General features: G+C 39.4%; 1 protein-coding gene across 3 annotated transcripts in view; it reads right to left on the minus strand.

Annotated features, from left to right (window-relative positions):
- The window catches only part of scml2 (Scm polycomb group protein like 2), a 26,985-nt gene extending 8,264 nt beyond the window's left edge, over positions 1 to 18,721 (minus strand). For 2 of the 3 annotated variants that reach the window (XM_086291099.1, XM_086291083.1), the window contains exons 1-7: positions 18,638 to 18,721; positions 14,947 to 15,020; positions 14,612 to 14,680; positions 14,119 to 14,189; positions 11,967 to 12,201; positions 11,330 to 11,418; positions 10,792 to 11,035 (exon numbers count right to left, since the gene is read on the minus strand). In XM_086291099.1, coding sequence (XP_086147225.1) covers positions 10,792 to 11,035; positions 11,330 to 11,418; positions 11,967 to 12,201; positions 14,119 to 14,189; positions 14,612 to 14,680; positions 14,947 to 14,968 — 730 coding nt within the window. In that variant the 5' untranslated portion in view covers positions 14,969 to 15,020; positions 18,638 to 18,721. Of the gene's footprint in view, positions 1 to 10,791; positions 11,036 to 11,329; positions 11,419 to 11,966; positions 12,202 to 14,118; positions 14,190 to 14,611; positions 14,681 to 14,946; positions 15,021 to 18,633 lie in introns of all 3 variants that reach the window. The other variant, XM_086291094.1, reaches the window with a different exon arrangement.

Consider the following 18,721-nt stretch of genomic DNA (forward strand, 5'->3'; position numbering starts at 1 on the left):
ATCAGCGGGTTTAATTCACCGTAGGGAATCTCGGTTGGGGCTCTTCTCTGATCTTTCCCCGCTGCAAAAAAACATAATCCGGTCACATATGTGACAGCTACCGACGCCACACGTAACATTTCCACACTAGTGATTAATGTCATATCCTAACACATCCTGGTTTTGTTGTCACATAAAAAAAAAATGATTGAGCTTTTCAAAAAAATTTAAAATCTGCTTATGAAGTACTTTCATTTAATGCTGTCACTGTGGCATCATATTGGCTGTCTCAGTCTGTTCCAGCTGCACGGTGAAGCTATATGTTTACACTGAGCAAAGCTAACCCGATACCCTCACACTGAAGGTCATTTCACACCCTGTGGATTTGAAGTTTCACTGCACAGACTTAATGATGCTTCAAATTTAGGAGGCTGCATGCAAAAAAGGCTTAAACAGTAACTGCTGTATGTCCACATGTGAAGACAATTCAGTGCTGTGCTGGGAATCTGTGGGTCCTTGCCTTTATTCGGATTTAACTTTGACTCGAGCAACTCGCGTAAAATCAGGAAGGAGTCAACAGATTACGATAATTAGCCCAAGTTATTCACCTAGCCCCAAAATCTCCCAGCTCAAAAGCCTAACCCACAAAACTCAGACGACTCAATGAGCCAAACTACAAACACTACAGGACACCACCAGAGGTCAGAGCTGTTTGGGTGATCCACACAATATTAGACACGTGATCTTGAGGCTAATCTGTGCTGTTAATGCATCACAAATAAACAATCTATCAGATGTGTCTGTAACAAAGCACTGTTCCTAGATCCAGCAATCACATTACAGCCACTAATCGCACATAATCACATCTCCTGCATTACACCAATTCTTTAAATATCTGCATAGCAATTAAAAAAAAAATCAGTGTACCTTTTCATGTGCAATCAAAATGCCTTTATCTGGGTTTGTGTACATTTTGTAAGTGTGTAGATTTGTATATTTTCTCAAATTCATTCCAAAAAGAGACAAGAAGATTTTCATAATATAGTTCCCTATTTAGTGGTCTCATAGTGGGCATGTGCAAGAGTAAAATTATACTGTTAGTTGAGTTTTACACCTTAGCCAGTGATGCAAAGCAACACAAAGCGTAATACAAGAAGTAGTGTCACGGGTTAAATATGTAAAATAGCACTTTTTTCATTGGTTTTAATAAGTAATGTGTATGAATACATTAAAAAACCTGCGACTGGTAAAAGTCTGGCTATTCTAAGGTGACAAATCTTAATGAGACAAGGAAAAACCTTTTTTTAATTTGTTGTTTCGGGGGTTTTTTTGTTGTTGTTTCTGTATCATATGAAAATCAGTAAATAATAAATACATAAAAAGGCAGGGACAAAAAAAGCAGCATGGCTTGCACAATGGCTAAAAGGGATTTAAAAATAAGACCAATAATAATTTTGGTTAAAAAACAAAGGCAAAACATCAATTTCAACAAACAGAAACAATAACAACAAGCAAAAATAAATAATCCCAAGTTTTCCAAAAAAAAAGCAACAATTCTTTTTAAAATGTCTGAGCAACACATGACTAGCATGTATACAATGTAACCAAACCGAGCCATATGGTACTGATCATGACTATATAAGTCCAGCTCGACCCACTGACCTGTGTAAGAAACCGCCTGAGGAAACACGCATGTTTGGCGAGAGTGTGTGTGTGTGTGTGTGTGCGTTCGTGCACGCATGAGAACGGCATCACGGAGCGAGAAGTGTGTCTGCTGTCTGGGGGGTGGGGGAAGGGGCCCCACAGAGTTCCCTCTCATCTAATTACACCACAGACACACACACACTTACATGTAGAGCACCCTCAAAGCAAACAGTCCATTCACACACGCACACACACACACACTTACAGGCTGTTCCTTTGAGTGAATTTATTGCAGTGTAAAACTCATCGGCTGCAGATTTAACTGTGATACTGTGTGTAGAAAGCAGAAGGGGAAGTTGGTTGTGTGTGTGTGTGTGTGTGTGTGTGTGTGTGTGTGTGTGTGTGTGTGTGTGTGTGTGTGTGTGTGTGTGTGTATAGTCCCAGAGTCTTTGTCCACACACACACACAAAGTCTTCATCTTCAAAACACACAAAATAAAACAATAAAATGAACTGACTGCATGATTACAAAAGTCAAAGACAAGTGCACATATAACAGATCTGATGTGCATTAATCGTTCCCGGAGCCTTCTGCAAACAAAATCCTGATGCCTTGCACACAGAAAGACATGATCAAAAACACATGGAGCTCTAAACTTAATTACAGCCAACAATACTGTTAAATCCTCAGACTCTTAGTCAGTCTGTCTGGCAGCAGTCACTGGTCTCTAACAATGAATGTGAATGAATGCAAAAAGACTCAAAAAGTCATCAAGCTAAACAAAGAAAGCAGCTTGAACCCCTCACACCAAACAAGTCCTCTACACTTGTGAAACAACTTTTCTGTGAAATGTAGGATCACTTTTCACTTCCTTTTTTTTTTTTTTAGCTTTCGATACAGCAACACCATAAAGGGAATCGGGAGTTTTCTAGTAAACTACACAATCATTTCAATTATATTAACAAGAAATTATATGAACGCACTTCTACTACCACTACTTCCTGTTTTGAGGAAATTCATGATTGTGTCCAGCATTGTTAATTTGTTAGATTCTCAGACATGTTTCAGTTAGAAAACAGCAGATTTGTAAAACACAGTGAAGCACAGCGCACTCAGAAACATGTTACTGCTCCAAAATCAGACAGCAGATCACTATGTGTGTGAAACTGTAGCTCACATCAACCTCACAAGAAGTTTTTCTTTCATTTGCACAAGCGCAAAAAGAATATTAACTTGATAAACAAAGGCGACTCACCAGGAAATCCTCGGCAGGGAAACGAAGAGCTTCACTTCTGCAGTTGTGGCTTTCGTAGTAGTAGCAGTATTAGTAATACTGGAAGTTAATGCAGCCGCTAGCCGATAGTAACAGTAGTGTGTATAACAATACTAGTGAGTGAGAACAGCTGCTTCCTGGTTCTCTCTTTGAAGCAACTCTTTATTCTTTCAGCCTGTTGTTGATTTCTGTCCCAGCCTGTTATTTCCTCTTCTTAACTTTCTCTGATATCCTGTCTTCATCTGTACTTTGTTGTCTATTTTTTGCGCCTCTATCAGCTGCTTTCTCAGTTTGCCTCCGTGGGTCTTTCCTCTCTCCGTCTCTCTAGCTTTCTCCCGGCAGAAGCCCACAACAAAGCCCACGCTGCTCCTGCTTTTGCCATTGGTCGAAGCTGCTGCAAAGCTTCCCTCCCAATGAATGAGCAGGCGGGGTGAGGGGTGAGGGAGGGGTGGTAAGATTTGCATAGGGGTTTTGGGAGGAGTAAAGAAAAGGAGGGAGGGAAGGAAGAGTGGGTGTGTGGAGGGAACTGAGTTGAGCCCTTTATTAGTGTTATCTGTAGGCTATATCGACAGTCTACATCAGTCACCTGCTTCTAAGCAAGCCTCTCGGGGAGGGGGGAGATGAGGGAGGGGACAGGGGTTAATGGTGGGGCTCCGGAGCGGATGGGGGATGGGAAAGTAGGGGTTGTAGGGGGGGAAGAGAGGTTAACCTGGATCAGAAGAGTCCTGATTGAGACGGGTGAAAAGGGGCAAACTCTTGGAGTTGGCGCACACACAAGCAAGCTCACACTCAACATAGAAACACACACACACATACACTGTCGCAACCAAGGAGCACCCACACCCCCCACCAGTGTAACCCTAGCCTATTCAGACATTCCCTGATGAAAGATGGTCAGGTCCAGCATCAGGAAGCAGTGGCATAGTCGGATAGCACCCTCACTCTGGAACAATGCGGAACAGAGCAGCCAGAGGAAGCCAGCATGGGAAAAGTCCCTTCAGAGACAACTTAATCTGTTTCTAAAGGGAAAAAAGGAGTGCTGATGTTGCAGATTCAAGAAAAAAATATTTTCTTAACTCTACAGCACTAATAGACCTATGTTCATTTGATAACATCATTGTTTTTTATGTCTGCTTTTGCAAGAATGCTTTCTTTCCTTTGCACTGATTGTTACTGAATGTCTAAGTCCAATATCTTCCTGCTTGTGTGCCCATTAAGCATACTGCGGGTATAAAGTGAGACTTAGAAATAATTAAAGATGTGTAAATCCTGTGCATAAGAATCTAAGACGACGAGAAGTATTAATTTGCCTCAAAACAAACAAAAGATGACTGCCGTGTGTCAACGTGTGTCAACGTGTGCTAACATGGCGACGAGCTCTACCCTTCATGCATTATTCAGAGAGAAGAGACAAATAAACTAACACAAAGACGCATCACACCAAAAGTTTAAAAAAAAAACAGGCATAATGACAAATACTTACAGTACAAAAAGGAAAATAATTACACCCAATCTTGGCGTCCCCTGTAGCTTCTTTCAAAAGTATGTAGCAGGGTCGCAACAGGAGAATTTTGATGAAAGCTAATGAGAATTTTTAAACGTAGTAGTAATTACAGAGTCTCTCACTCCTGTTCGCACATGCACAGATAATTATCAGCTCATTAACACCTCAACCAAGCCCTACTTATTCACTTATTCGCATCCAAACATGGTAGCTGTCTAGTGGTTTACATTATTCTTTTTTCTCCCCCTCTTCAGAGTGCACACAAAGGGAAAAAACCTCACGCACACACAGACTTGGAGATAGTTTCACAAAGAAAGGCTGAGACTCTGGTTTTGATCACACTAAAAACAGATGTTCAAAGCAGACGTTTTCTCTCTAAATACCTTTTTTTTTTGTTGTTTTTTAGTTTTTGTTCTTACCTTCTGTTTTCATTCATTTTTCTAGCATATCCTGTTCTATTTTAGTCGCTGGTTTAGATTGTTTGTGTGGGCTTGTTAGTGTCACTGTTTGCGTAGCAGCGTTTTACCATTAAAAAAGCAGCACTAATTCACTACAAACCGTGAGTAAATCAGGAGCTTAAACAATGGCTGGCGGAGCAGCACTGTTAAATCACTCAGCTGTATTCATTTCAGATGGAAAAAAGAAAAAGTCATCTGGAAGAATTCAGGAGTTACAATGACATTTCACTGGAAGAATGCACAAAGTCTGCAGATGAGGCTTTCTCTGTCCTTCTGTTAACCCGTCTGTCACACTCAAAATTGCTTCCAAATGGAATAACTAACAATGGCCTCATTGCTGTAAAACTGAAGGGGACTGCTGGATGTTCACTCACTTGCTTAAACACACTAAACCACATAATAAAAAGCCAGGTTTTGTCAGTTCGGGAGGGGGGGGGGGGGGGGGGTCACTTTTTGTCACTTTCTGCAACTTGTCAGAGTTCATATGAATCAAGACGATTGCACACTGGCTGTTTGAATTCAGTTCAATTCAATTCAATTCAATTAGCATCATTGTCAATGCCACAAAAACGACGAGACAGCGCAGCATCTCCATAAATTACAGCAGCAGTTAGGTGCGATATTCACACCTAAGAGTTCACGTTATAGTTTCCAGTCTTCTGAAGGTCTTTTTAAGTCTTTGGACATTGGCCGCTTTTCACTCATTTTCCATCTAGTCCTTCTACCTGAACATTTTCACATTTATGTTTCTTTTGTCATTGTTTAGTCACTTAACTAACCAGTGAATCATTCAAGCACCTAACTCTAACCTAACCAGTTTATGTAATGTTTTTCTACACATAACATAAAACTTAATCGAATTTAACAAGTTTTCTGTTATGTGTAGACATAAGACAGGTGTGTTGTGGTTATTGTAGGTACTTTGTTACTAGCAGGCTTTTATTTAAAAAAAAAACAAAACATTTCTTTGGTTGAATTAATGAAAACTGCCAAAGATAACACAGTTTGACAGGAATAAAATAGCATTTTTGGGCCATCAAAGTGATTCCCAAAGAAATTTTGACTGAACATGTTGCATATCTAAGCATGGTGTGCAGTGTGTCCTTAAACAAATTGAGGAAACTGTTCAATTATAGGACAAAAGAAGATGTGGTAGGCCTAACAACTACCTACAGCAGATAAACAATATTTGAAAGTCATGTCATTAAGACATAGGAAACAATCCAGCAAAGACTTCTGGCCCTTCAGTTGATCCGTCCAGAAATGGTCTCAAGAGTGGCTGCCAAAGAAAGCATTATTAAAGAAAGGAAATGGGGAGAAAACGATGAGGTATCCAAATTACACAAGAACTGGACTGAAAATCATCGGCAGCAGATCTGAAATTTGATGGTAATTCCATGGTTCTGCCATGGTGTGGCTCTGTATTTCAGCCTGTGGTATTGGAAAGCTTAACAAAATTGACAGAATTACGCACACAGCCAAGCACCACCAGATTCTGATCCTCCACTCAATACCATCTGGAAAGCATCTGATTGGCAAAAGCAGCTGGCATCCAAGAGCATCAAAGGTCTGGAAATCTCCTTCAAGAAACCTGGAGAACTATTCCTGAAGACTAAGAAATGACAAGCTTACCTAAGAGAGTTGAACAATAAAGGTGATCATACCAAATATTAAATTTCAAGCAGATATAGAATTGTACAGACTCTGTTTTTGCCTCATATACTGTATTTTCATTAACGTCTACACACATTTCAATAAATTGCTGTGCCCATTTCACACTTTTGTAGCAAACTATGAAGAAATGAGGGGGTGGCTTTCCCCAGAAATAAAGACTGTGGAAAACTCACATGGAGAACGTTACGTAACGATGCCATTTCTCACCTTTGGTGATTAATATTTTGCCAGCTTGAGTGTAATTCACAGAGCTACAGTGAGATTTAATATCTTTTTAGTGGACAGAAACACAAACAAGCTGCAAACGTCCCTGCCCCAGGACTGCAAACATGCTCTGACATGGCACATAACTGTTGTCATCCATCAGTTATGTGGACGACCCACAAAAAGACAAAAAAGAAAAAGACACACACATGCACACACCTCCCTATTAATCAAGATTCTTGCTTTATTCAGTACCACAAGCTTCTTCAAACAGGGAACACCAACAAGTGGCTAAAGGCGAGGAAACTGCTAGATGGGAGCTGATGACCTTAACAGCAAACATGGGGAGGATTGATATTTATTACACCTGCTAAACTTTGTTTAGAAACCCCAGTTTCAGAGTCAACAGACTACCTCAAGAGCCATTCGTCAACGTGATTTTGATGGATGGCAAGTGTCTAAATAGCAGCCAAAGAAACTAAACAGCTGAACTCTGAGCATTTTGCACTGGATAAAATCACATGGAAACATGCTACGTAACTGCTGAGTGTAATTAGCACGTAATGCACGCTGATTGATAGTTAATAGCTCAGTGCTGCCCTCACACTAATAATAGGAACGGAAGCTCGAATTCCCACAGACTCACACTAGGACTGTTTTGTCCCACATGCCTCCACAGAAAAACGACACAGTACTTAAAGAAGCAGCACAGTGTTTTTCTGTCTTTAGATGTTTCACACAAGCACGCGCATTTGACAGATCTTCACATAGTTGGCGAAGCATTTATAAATATTTTAAGTATTTTAACAGATGAATTTCTTGCCAAACTTTCCACATCATTAGAGCAGTCTGAAACTTTGGTCTATGCCTCTCACTATCTCGTGGCCATGTCTACTTTGCAAAATTGTCACAGGGACTTACAGTACCGGATTAAATGCAAATGTTTTCAGATTTAATCAAACAAGCTTTCTAAGAAGCTCCCAGCAATTGAAAAAGCATTTTTAATAAGAATAAAGACTACACAAGTACTGAAAACTCATTAACAATAAAAATAAAAAAAAGCTACAAATCCACAAGATAGATCTTTAGTTTAAGTGGACGATTAAAGACACATAATTATTCAAACAAAAAATAATTATAGGCTTTGATAAAGATCTTCAACATTAATGATCTTTATGTTGTCATCTCCTGTGATATTTTTCCTCTCCAGTGTCCAGAGACATAAGCTCAATTTTCTCCACATACGCTGCACTAACGTTTAAGGCATTAGGTCTCATTGTACATACTTAATTCAGCAAAACAGGACAAATAAGTTCCCCCACATACAAAACCTTTCAGAGGATTATAAACTGAAATGTGTTCTTTCTGAGCGTACGTGACCAAAAACTGTATCTCCGTGGAAAAAATCAATGATTGCCGTTTTGCTCTAGCTGCCACACAACTTTGTCACGTCTTCAAAAGGGCAAGAAGGAGGAAAGAGCAGACCGAGCTACCGCACATTAAAACAGCCTGCAGTTATGGAAAGCAGCGCTAATGTATGATAAAAAGATCAGAAACTGGAATCTGCTTAAGCTGAGTCTTCAGGGAACTCTGCAGACTCTGTGTGGAGGTCAAAGCGGTGGGTCATAACCCCGCCAACCGAGCCAGGTCAACACACACAAAGAACAAATACAACTGAAGCCTTGACATTCCTAAACTGGTTAGCTTTACAGATTTTTTGCACTTTTGTTAAACAACCTTGACTACGGACCAAGACAGTCCATTGTCTGAAAAGCTTCTGGTGCTGCATAAACTATATTGATTACATTCTTATATTTATTTATTACAGTTTAATACATTATTTCCAACGCCTGCTGCTTGGAGCTGACTAAAATAATTATTGTGAAAAGGCTCTGCAAGCACCGCCTGCTATATGATTTCAGACAAAGAAACCATCTTGAAATATTCGACCTGTTATAAAAACTAAATGAGTAACACTTAAGAACAGGGAGCAGTGATTATGACATCTTTTACTGGTAATAACATCATCATGATAGTGATACTTAATCCGAGTATTTACATTTTATTTTATTTCAGTTATTTTTATAATCTCATTACACTTTAACTACAACTTAATCACACCATATGAGGCTAAAGCTTCACCTCAACTGGCTCATTAAAACTAATAATAGCTGATTAATAATGAATTAACTTAAAGCATTTTGCTCATAATGCTTGTGTAAAGTTACTAGATCAGGAATTATAAATATTGGACTGTTTTAAATTAGGTTTTGTTGTTTGTTTTTGTGAAGTATCTGAATATCCTTATCATTATATAAAACACTGTAACATCCTTAATGTAAATAATCAACCCACTGAAGGGAGAAGTTTTTTTTGTGATTGTTCTTAACTTCTGTTTTCAGCCATTGTGCTTCTCATATCCTGTCCTGTTTTAGTCACTGTTTCCGACTCTTTGCGTTGGTTCATTTGTCCGTGTTTATTTTACTGTTAGCCTCAGTGTTTTACCATAAAAGCCTAACCGGGGGCAACATATACAAACTTGTGGCTACAAATCCTACGTAGCCTACATAGCACAGGTCCATTTATTTTCTTGCTGCTTATCCGACCAGGAGTGCAGCGGGACTGCAGTCTATCCATGCTGACACTGGGCAAAAGGCATAATTCTTAATTCCCTTATATGGTTTGCAGCATTTGAGCATTTGTGAGAATAAATAATAAGACACACACACAGAAATGCATATTAGCTGTAATACAATCAACACAAAATGCATCTATTCCTCACAGAGCTGAAGCTGACGGACCAGCTCACTCTCAACGTTCACACCACAACAAATTGAGTAACTGAATAAACGCAGTTAATTTCACTTAATCAAGTAAACGACTCGTTGCAAACTTAGCACCCTCACAGTTTGCCACAGATGATTTTTTATTCAAGATAATCCTGTTTGCGTCCCTCTGCACGTCTATGTAAATGCAGGGTACAGTTCCTGTTGTACACAGTGAATCTCTTACTAACCAATAAATAAAATGTCAGCAGAAATATGAAGAGAATATGACGCTAATCTGACTGAAAGAATTTCAAATGTTTTCTGATGCAAAGTAAAAACTGAAGCTCTGACAGAAAAATAAGGCACTCCTATTTTAAGACAAAGCCTGTCTGTCTTTAAAATGGCGAGAGCGAGACTCGCGCTTCTTCTCTCTATTTAAGCGAAGTAAAAACCTCAAGCCTATTTAAAGAGAAGTGAAAGCACACAACAACTAGGTCAATACTTTGGTTTTTACAACCATGTTTCACGCACACAGTTATCTCTGCCACTCTGATCTCAATGTAATGCCACAGCTCCGACACACGTCAGCATTTATGCTCTGCTGCTCTCTAGAGGCCAAAACGTGTAGTGCCCGAGATCTGACCAAGATTACCAACCAGGAATAAATAATAGAAGGCTTGGTAATTAATTCCGTAAATTTGAGCCAAACTTCTCACATAGGAACCTTCCGTTCCATAATAACATGAATCCCATTGCTAAGATAAAATTACTGAACACAACAAACCTCTGCCTGCGTTTGTTTTTGTTTTGTTTTTTAATTTCACAAAAAAAATATATAATGACAGTGAGTGTTCAAAACATCTGGAAATTGTCCATCTGAGGACCATTCACAGAGAGCCAATTTATGGTGTGAAGTCAGTGGACACAAAGACACTGAAAGCTTCAGTGATCCAGTGGCTTTGAAACCAGGACCTTCTCGCTGTGAACTGTTAGCATCTCCCCCCCCCCACCAGCCACCTAGTAGATACACCTATGGTATCAATTTCAAAATCCTACGTAGCCTTGTTCTAAAGTTATCGCATTCACAAGATTTTCAGGAAACTCAACCTCTGACCTAGAGGTCGAGGTCACTGGCATTCAAATAGATATACTTATGGTATCAGTTTGAATATCCCATGTCACCTCATTCTCGAGTTATTTATTTTAACTGTTTATTCACATAAACAGATTTTTTAAAAAGCCCTAAAAATGCATGAGAAAAAACATATGAACCAAAGCAGCACTCACAGAAGTTTCCGGGTGGCTGCAGGTTGTGTTTCGTCAGGGCACACCAGCCGACAGGGAAGATGTCTCTGGAGTCAAAGGGGCACCAGTAGTCAAAGGCGCCTCGCCAGCCGTCGAACATGACAAAAATCTCCTGACCTCTGACCTCACCCACTGTGGCGGGACAAATCAGGTAAGGGTTCTTCCTGTCCACTGCCTCTAGCTTCATACCAGGCTGAAAGTAGTTTTTGGCAGGGCTGGCAGGTTCCTAAAGAAACACGTAAATATACATGCAAATAAAATGAATCCTGCAAATCTAATGGAGCTTTATTTTAATGGCAGATAAACTGTGCAGAAGGTGAAAGTGAACCACGGAGCCCACATACGGAGTAAGATTTCATTGTGTGATTAAAATGGACAAAATTAACTTAGTAAAGGCCGTGCTGTTGTTTGAGCATATAAAAAAAAATCCCTAAAAAACTGTTTACTATTACAAATTTCTATCCAGTTTTTAAACATTATTTTCACTAAACATAGCTGCCCTCTTCTTTTTTGTCATTACCTTCTTAAAAGCCGAGGCTGGGGCCATCTCTGCACCGCTGAGCGTCCGTAAGAGGAACATGGGCCAGGAGGAGGCATTCATCCTGAAACCTGTACACAAGGCCAAAACAATTCAGTTTAACCTGATTGTTAATGCTGCAAATTACTGACCAGGACTTCTCTTCACGTTAACACTGGATTTCTACATGGTTCTTCCACAAATATGATGAAGCACCTTTAAGTGCAGGATATTTTTATTCTGTTTATTTTAAAATAGGACTCAATGTCACCAAACTGCACTTAAAGACGAAAACATTTTCAAGGAACACTTGTGCTTTTCCTACTATTACAAGTCGAAACACACATACAACATAACATACACCCTTTTCCAACATACAGTCACTGGGAGAGTTCAATTAGGCAAATTAAGTACAAAATTATTTTGTGTATGCTCTAAAACCAAATAATACCGATCATAATGTTATGTTTTCAATGCATTATGTACATGCTTCTCATATTTTGTTAAATATATTTGAGTAAGTTTTTAGTTTCTAGGAACTGTAATCATTCAGATATTTCAATTTACAAACAAACACTGAACGTTACATGGAAGTCTTAATAATCCAAATTGTTCCCGGTAACAGCAGGAAGGCACCCACCGAGCGGCGGCTGCAGCATGTCTCCGTTCCTCTCGCAGGTTCCTATTGGCTGGATGTCCAACGAGTCGACCAGCCGCCAGAAATCGTTGGTGTTGTCGCTACCATCCAGACGCAGGCGTAGCCGAGTGCCCATCATCCCCATCACCGTTGCGATGCACACCGAGTTAGAGTTGCGAGGGTCCCGTGCTTCAAGTTTCATACCTGCCTTGAAGTCATTGGTGGGGGGGACTCTGGACTGCAAAGGGATACCAACAGACCTTCAGTCATCGCTCCTTGAACATGAAAGATGAGTCTGCTAATATTCCTCGAATGTGTACTGGCAATAACAACTACAAGAAAAACAGTTGTTAGTAACCGTCTTAGTTTTTTGTGACTTTTGCAGCCTGTGTTATTTAGCCCATCTGATTATATTTGACGCGGTGCCCGAGAACCACTTTATGTCGTTCAGTATACAGTACTGTGCAAAAGTCTTGAGCCACTTCCATTTCTTTTATTTTTCCTGGAAAACAGGAAAGAGGTGCAGCAATTTTTTGAAACATGTGCACACACACAAATGGAAACACAGTATATAAGACAAAAACGGAGCTTTTACAATTCTACCAAGCTGGAAAGCTAATAATTGGTATGACCACCTTTATTCTTCAGTACAGCCTGAACTCACTCAGGCAGCTTGTCATTTCTTTAAGTCGTCTTCAGGAATAGTTCTCCGGGTTTCTTGAAAGCTCTTCCTTGGATGTTGGCTGCCTTTTGTTCTGTTCTTTGGGGAAGGCAATCCATGACTGATGACTGAAACACTCATTGTTGTACCTCTCTGCTGAACTCGTCTGTACATGCTGTAAATGAGACCTCTTGCCACTGATTTTCAGTCCACTTCATGAGTAGTTTGGCATACCTTCTCCCTGTTTCCCTATATTACGAATGGCTTAACAGCCATTGGATCTGAAGGCTCAAGTCCATCTCTCAGGCTCTATGTCAGGTCCAGAATACAAAGAAATGAGAGGCAGAGGGCTCAGGAACAATCCTGTTGCACACATCCAGGTGATATGGATTGTGTGTTGCATGTAGATTGTGGTGTTTTGATCCTCAGTGACGTTGCTGCTGCTGCCACAGCGCTCTTTGATATTAATGCATGTAATGTTTGTAACTGTGATGTCTTTTTAATTATGGATGTATTTACTGACAGCTGAGGAAAAACACAGAAAACTTTCAAAAAGGATAACAAATGTCACAAACTGAGGAAATATTTAAGGTAAAAAGCCAGAATTAACTATTAAGGTTCATATTACAAATTGTGCTCATATGTTTGGGAGCCAGTCAAGGTTTTTCTTACAGTTATGTCTGGAAGGTTACTTTCAAGATGTAATACTTTACCAGTTTTTCATTTTTCTCAGAATTTTACTTATTAGATTTTGATAACTTTTTATTTTTCTAACAATTTAAACCGATGACATAAAGCTGAAAAATCCTTAAACCAGTGGGGTAAAGCTCATAAAAATGGGAGTTGTGCAAAATTCAGCTCTTTACTGGAAACCAATTCACTTGTCATGCATACGGCACCTTAACATTACATTTCGAACAATTCTATACTTTTAACTTTGTGGGAACAGTCTGGAGAAGGCCCTTTTCTTTTCTAGCATGACAGAGCCCCATTTGCACAAACAAAGGCCTTTAAAGGCATCGGTTGAAGTTTGGTGTGGAAGAACTTGAATGACCCTGACCTTAACCGCATCAAACACCTTTGGGATGAACTAGAACAGCCAGGCCCTTTTGCCAAACATCAGTGTCTGACCTCAAAAATGCTCTTTTGGATGAATGGCACAAAGTTCCCACAAAACACTCCAAAATCTTGTAGAAAGCCAGAAGAGTGGAAACTCTGCAAATAGGGACCAACTCCATATTAATGCCTATGCTTACTTCACAACACTGTGGATCATTGCATATGAAACAAACTCCACTCACAACACCGTGTTGACTGAAATGTTTCTTGTAAACAAATACTATATGTGGGGGTTTTTTTTAAATACACTAATCAGGAAGTACCTCTTTTGTCTGAAATCATCACAGAAAGTTTTTGTGCCAGGAAAGAAGCAATATGCTGAAAAGGGAAATTAATGATATGGCATCTTAAAAAAGCTTCTTAATGATCAAGTACCTGTTTGAAGCAAGAGGGCGACGCTGCAGTGGAGGACGTTTCTCTCAGATATTCCTCCCAGCTGAACGGTTCTGGCACAGAGGACGGAAACAAAACGCAGATCAGTCAGATACAGAACAGGTCAAAAAAGTGTAAAAAAAATCACGTGTTAAAATAAAACCAATCAACAAAAAAACCCTTGTAATAACACTAAGGCTAATTTAAGTGAAAGGAAAAGAAGCAATCCCCACTTTATATTTATAAAAGCAAAGTAAAGCTTAGTCTGCGCAGGATGTCAGAAATACACAAAAGAACGTGAGTAATACTGTTAGAAAAGCAGGGGTGCTTTTGTTAACCTACCCCGGAAACTTACTAAAAAAAGACATAATGAGTTACTAACTGTGGAAGTGGTGACACTGCAGTGGCTGGATTAATTAAAAAAAAGGTTTAAATTAGACTGATAATGAGAGGGTTAACAAAGAGGAGTGACAAGGCAGAGATCTGCACAGCTAACCATTAGACTTGTCGAGAGCAGAGCCCGCTGTGATGCTGCTCCGTCTCTCCTTCTTCTCCTCCTTTTGATCTGAAATCAAAGCGGTGATTGAACGGCTCATCAGAATTATGGAGCTTCTGATATACAGACTTTAATTACTGTGAGAATGAAGGCATTGTAACAGTTCTCAAACTACCTCAAACATACCAAACATAAAAGACTCCAATCGTGTCTTTGTTAAAAAAAACAAAAGAAAGAAAAAACAAAAGAAAATCAGCGAGGATTTTGTTTTGGGATGTACCTTCTAGTTTGGGGTTTTTGGATCAAATTGGCACAAAGGCACTGTGCAGGCTTACCTCTGTGTGGCGTTCGGCCCATGATGACTGTGCTTCTTCGGGTCAAGTCAGGCAGGCAGCTACCCAAACAGATGCTAGAAATAACACAGTCAAAAGAGTTCATCTCAGTAGAGATCAAATGTAACCACTTAATAGCCACAAGCAATTTCCGTTGAGGGTTTTCATGTAACATAAACTTATACTTACGACAACATTAGAAATTTGATTATTTCAGATAATTAAATGGAAAATACTCTGTACTAAGCCCACATAACAACATTAACAGATTATAAACTTATTTTAAAAATGCGTCCACTTTTTTTTCCACTTAGAAAGCTGACGTTCCTCTAGTTTCCAGAATATTGGAGAATTTACTTTGGAATACTACTGCAGCTTTATAAAGCACTAAATAGTTTAGAGCTAAATTACATTTCAGATCTGCTGCTACATTATGAAAAGTCCAGACCTCTCAGATTGTCTGGAACATGTCTGCTTGCTGTCCACAAGATTAAAACTATACACCGCAAGGCAACATTCAGTTTCTATGAATTACAAACTGAGGGGGAAAAAAGCTTTTTTTATAAAATTTTCTGTCCGTGTAGTAGTCCACTCTAATGTGAATTTCCTGTTTAGTCTGTTTTATTTTATCTTGCACTCTGTTTCGTCTAAATCTTGTTGAAATGTCTTTTTAAGTCGTCTTTCGCCTTTTCTGTCATCTGTAAAGTACACCCATTTACCTCGTTGTTTAAAATTACTTCACAAATAAGCCTGCTTGACCTTTTTCAAAAATGCTGTGATATTTTGCTCACTCTCAACAAATCTCAGGGAAAAAGACCAAAAATGAAAAATGACTCTATCCAACTGTGTAGCCAAAGCCTACTAACTTACTCCTCTTATTGTGAATTACCTAAAAGCATAGTGAGCCGTGCTTTTGCACCAGGCGACCGTTTGTAACCATTACTTTGAGTCAAGTGCTTCTACAACCAATTGAATCCAAACATGGCTAAAAATAGTACCTACCAAACATAGCGTCCACACTTGTTTGAGTGCCAATTGTGGCACAATACAGACAAGTTAGGGAAGTACTGACAGAGCTGGATTAACATGTTTTAGTCATTTTATAGGATGAAAATCAGCCATTTCTCAAAGCCCTCTGTGTTATTTTTCTAACTGTAACCTATAATTTAACTAAACTTTCCACATTTAAATTTCAGGGGTCGTAGAGGATGCGCAAGAGCTGTTCATTGTGCAAAACAAACAATGAACTTCAAGCAGAGGCAAAGAGGTAAAACATGTCCAACAAATGCTCACTACCACTCATTTTAACTAGTTCAATTCCATGTGAACTCATCTGCTAGCAGCTTTTCAACCATTATTACTCCTTTTTCAAGAAAATCAAACTGTTACCACACTGCTTAAGCTCCGAATCTGGTCCAAAACCGAGGATCAATTTTAAGAGAAACTTCAGCACAGTGCCACTCCATGCAAATTCTGTACATAGCTACAGCTCAAACTGAAGAGAAGAAAAAAAAATAATCCACAGCACACAAAAGAGACAAAAATACAAATTAAATCCACAAATCCAAAGGTTTAGATGTCTTCAGAAGCCTCACAATGTCTCCTTTCTTTGTGCTTCAAAGTTTTAGCATCTGCAATGTATTGTGGCCGACCCTCCCTCTGAAACCCCCCTCTCTCTAACCCCCCCTGTGCAATGAATCCCACTGAGTCAGAAGAAGCCATAAAGATTCCAAGCTGCCATAAAAAGCCATTAAGACGTGTGGAAGTGGGACGTCTGCTGGCAGACATGAAAAGGATTCCAGCTCCAGACCAGTTCAGTGTTTGCATTGGTTTGTCCGCCTTCCTCAAGAGGGTCAGACAAAACTGCCCCGCAGACCAGGAAGCACTTAATTTTTACAATCTCCATTTCCACTCATGCAGCCACTGATCTGGGATTAGTGCGACGTTCACAAAACGGAACAGTGAGAAGACGTGAAAAAGCCGTAACTCTCACTCAACAGGAGCTGTCAAAGTGTTTGTCACTGATTTTATTTTTATTTTTTTATAAGGCACACATGTTTAAATAAATAAAAAATCTTTCTTATACTACAAACTGATTTTTGACTGTGTTATGTTCACTGGTCACTAAATTATTGGGATTTCCAGTTGTGGAAGAAAGCTAGCAAAGCAATAACAGAGGAACACAGAAAGTTTGTTTTGTTTCTTGACCAAAGATAAAAGAGGCCAATAAAACAAATCTCAGTCATCTTCCCCCAAAAGCTTTTTCTGACTCTTAATTAAGAGTCAAAGATACCTTGTTTATTTCTATTAATAATTAATCTAACTTCTTTTTTCATTATTAATATTTTTGTTGTTCTTTTTAGTTTGGGAGTGAAAATGTGGGAAAAAATGCTAAAATAAAAAACAAAGAAATAAAAAGTTTAAAACCAAAGAGTAATGTGGCGTAAAGGTTTGGGTTCTTATTGTTATTTTACTTTTAATTTTGAAATAAAATTTAAAGCATCACAAAAGATAAAGAGGAAAAATAAACGTGAGAGCAAAAACATAGTGGATTACAGTGCAGTACAGTAACGCTACACGTTCTTAACTGTAAACTGAGCATCTGGTAGTTTTGATTATTTCAGTTTTAACTGCATTTCAGAGACAAACAGAAAAAAAATAAAGTGAGAAATTATTTATCTGATGAAGAATGAAGACGGTTGCGTGGACTCTCAACGACCAAATGGGGGAAGGTGACTTGCTGATTATTAGATAACATAATAACACCTTTACTCAACTGTTGAATAATAACTTGGTTTTTTAATTATGAGGGATGTTTATTTACGCTGCATCACTGTCTTCGCTTTTTTTTTTCTTCAATAAAATGTTACAAGAGTGAGACGAGCTTCCAAAACCGGGTTTGAAACCACGTTCTCGGCCTGGCCTGGTGTTTCCTCTGTGAGGCAGGACAGTTGGGAGACAGGACGGTGAAGGGATCACATTACTGCTGCTGGGAGGCTGAGGGGTGTGTGAGCCGCTGCAGGGCGTCACCTCCGCGATCATAACTTGGGATTCTTTCAGACCCCATAACTTTAACAGCAAAATATTTCTTTTCTTCTTTTTTTTCCAAGTCAAACTGTTTTCGCAGCACCAGCATTAAAGATGAGTCGCACAAAAGCTTTGAAATGGAACAGCATGCAGGTTTAGAGGAAACAATAAATAAAAAAAATTAAACGTGCATTGCTCTTTTTTTAAATTTGCAGCCTGTGAGGAGGGAGGAAGTTAAATAAGCTGAAGGTAGAAATTTAAATGTGAAGAAAAGTCTGTGACGCATTTTCATTTGGGTTATGGTCACATTTAGTGGGCGGGACAGAGCTCCTCACACGGGCTAAACACTGCTAACGATACACTGTATCCACAGCGGTGTAACTACAAGGCTGCAGGATCGCGCTAAACGGGTGTTTTTCTTTTCCTCCTCAGTTGCAGAGCAATCCTCTGCATTAGTCCAGTAAACAGAAAGCAAAGGGAAAGCTGCAGAGTTCTATGTAGCTACTGTAGGCAGCACCGAGCTGCCCGTCTGCACAGACTACAGTATAAACACGCTCCGCTGTCCGACACTGCGTGCGCTAATAGTAGGAAAGCTGAGCGCTTTTGACCGCAGCACGGAAAACAAAACAACACACGAGACTAATAAAGAGGGATGAGCCGTACCAACCGTGTCAACTGGGTATTTTGATGCGAGACTCCTCACTTTCTATCAGATGCAAGCCGCCATATTCGCTGCAGCTTCGCGCATGTC

Source organism: Aulonocara sp. 'chitande type north' Nkhata Bay, linkage group LG1, assembly GCF_057382095.1.
Source record: "Aulonocara sp. 'chitande type north' Nkhata Bay isolate Kocher_YH1m ecotype deep benthic linkage group LG1, A_spYH_male_GT1.1, whole genome shotgun sequence".
NCBI classification, from domain to species: Eukaryota; Metazoa; Chordata; class Actinopteri; order Cichliformes; family Cichlidae; genus Aulonocara; species Aulonocara sp. 'chitande type north' Nkhata Bay.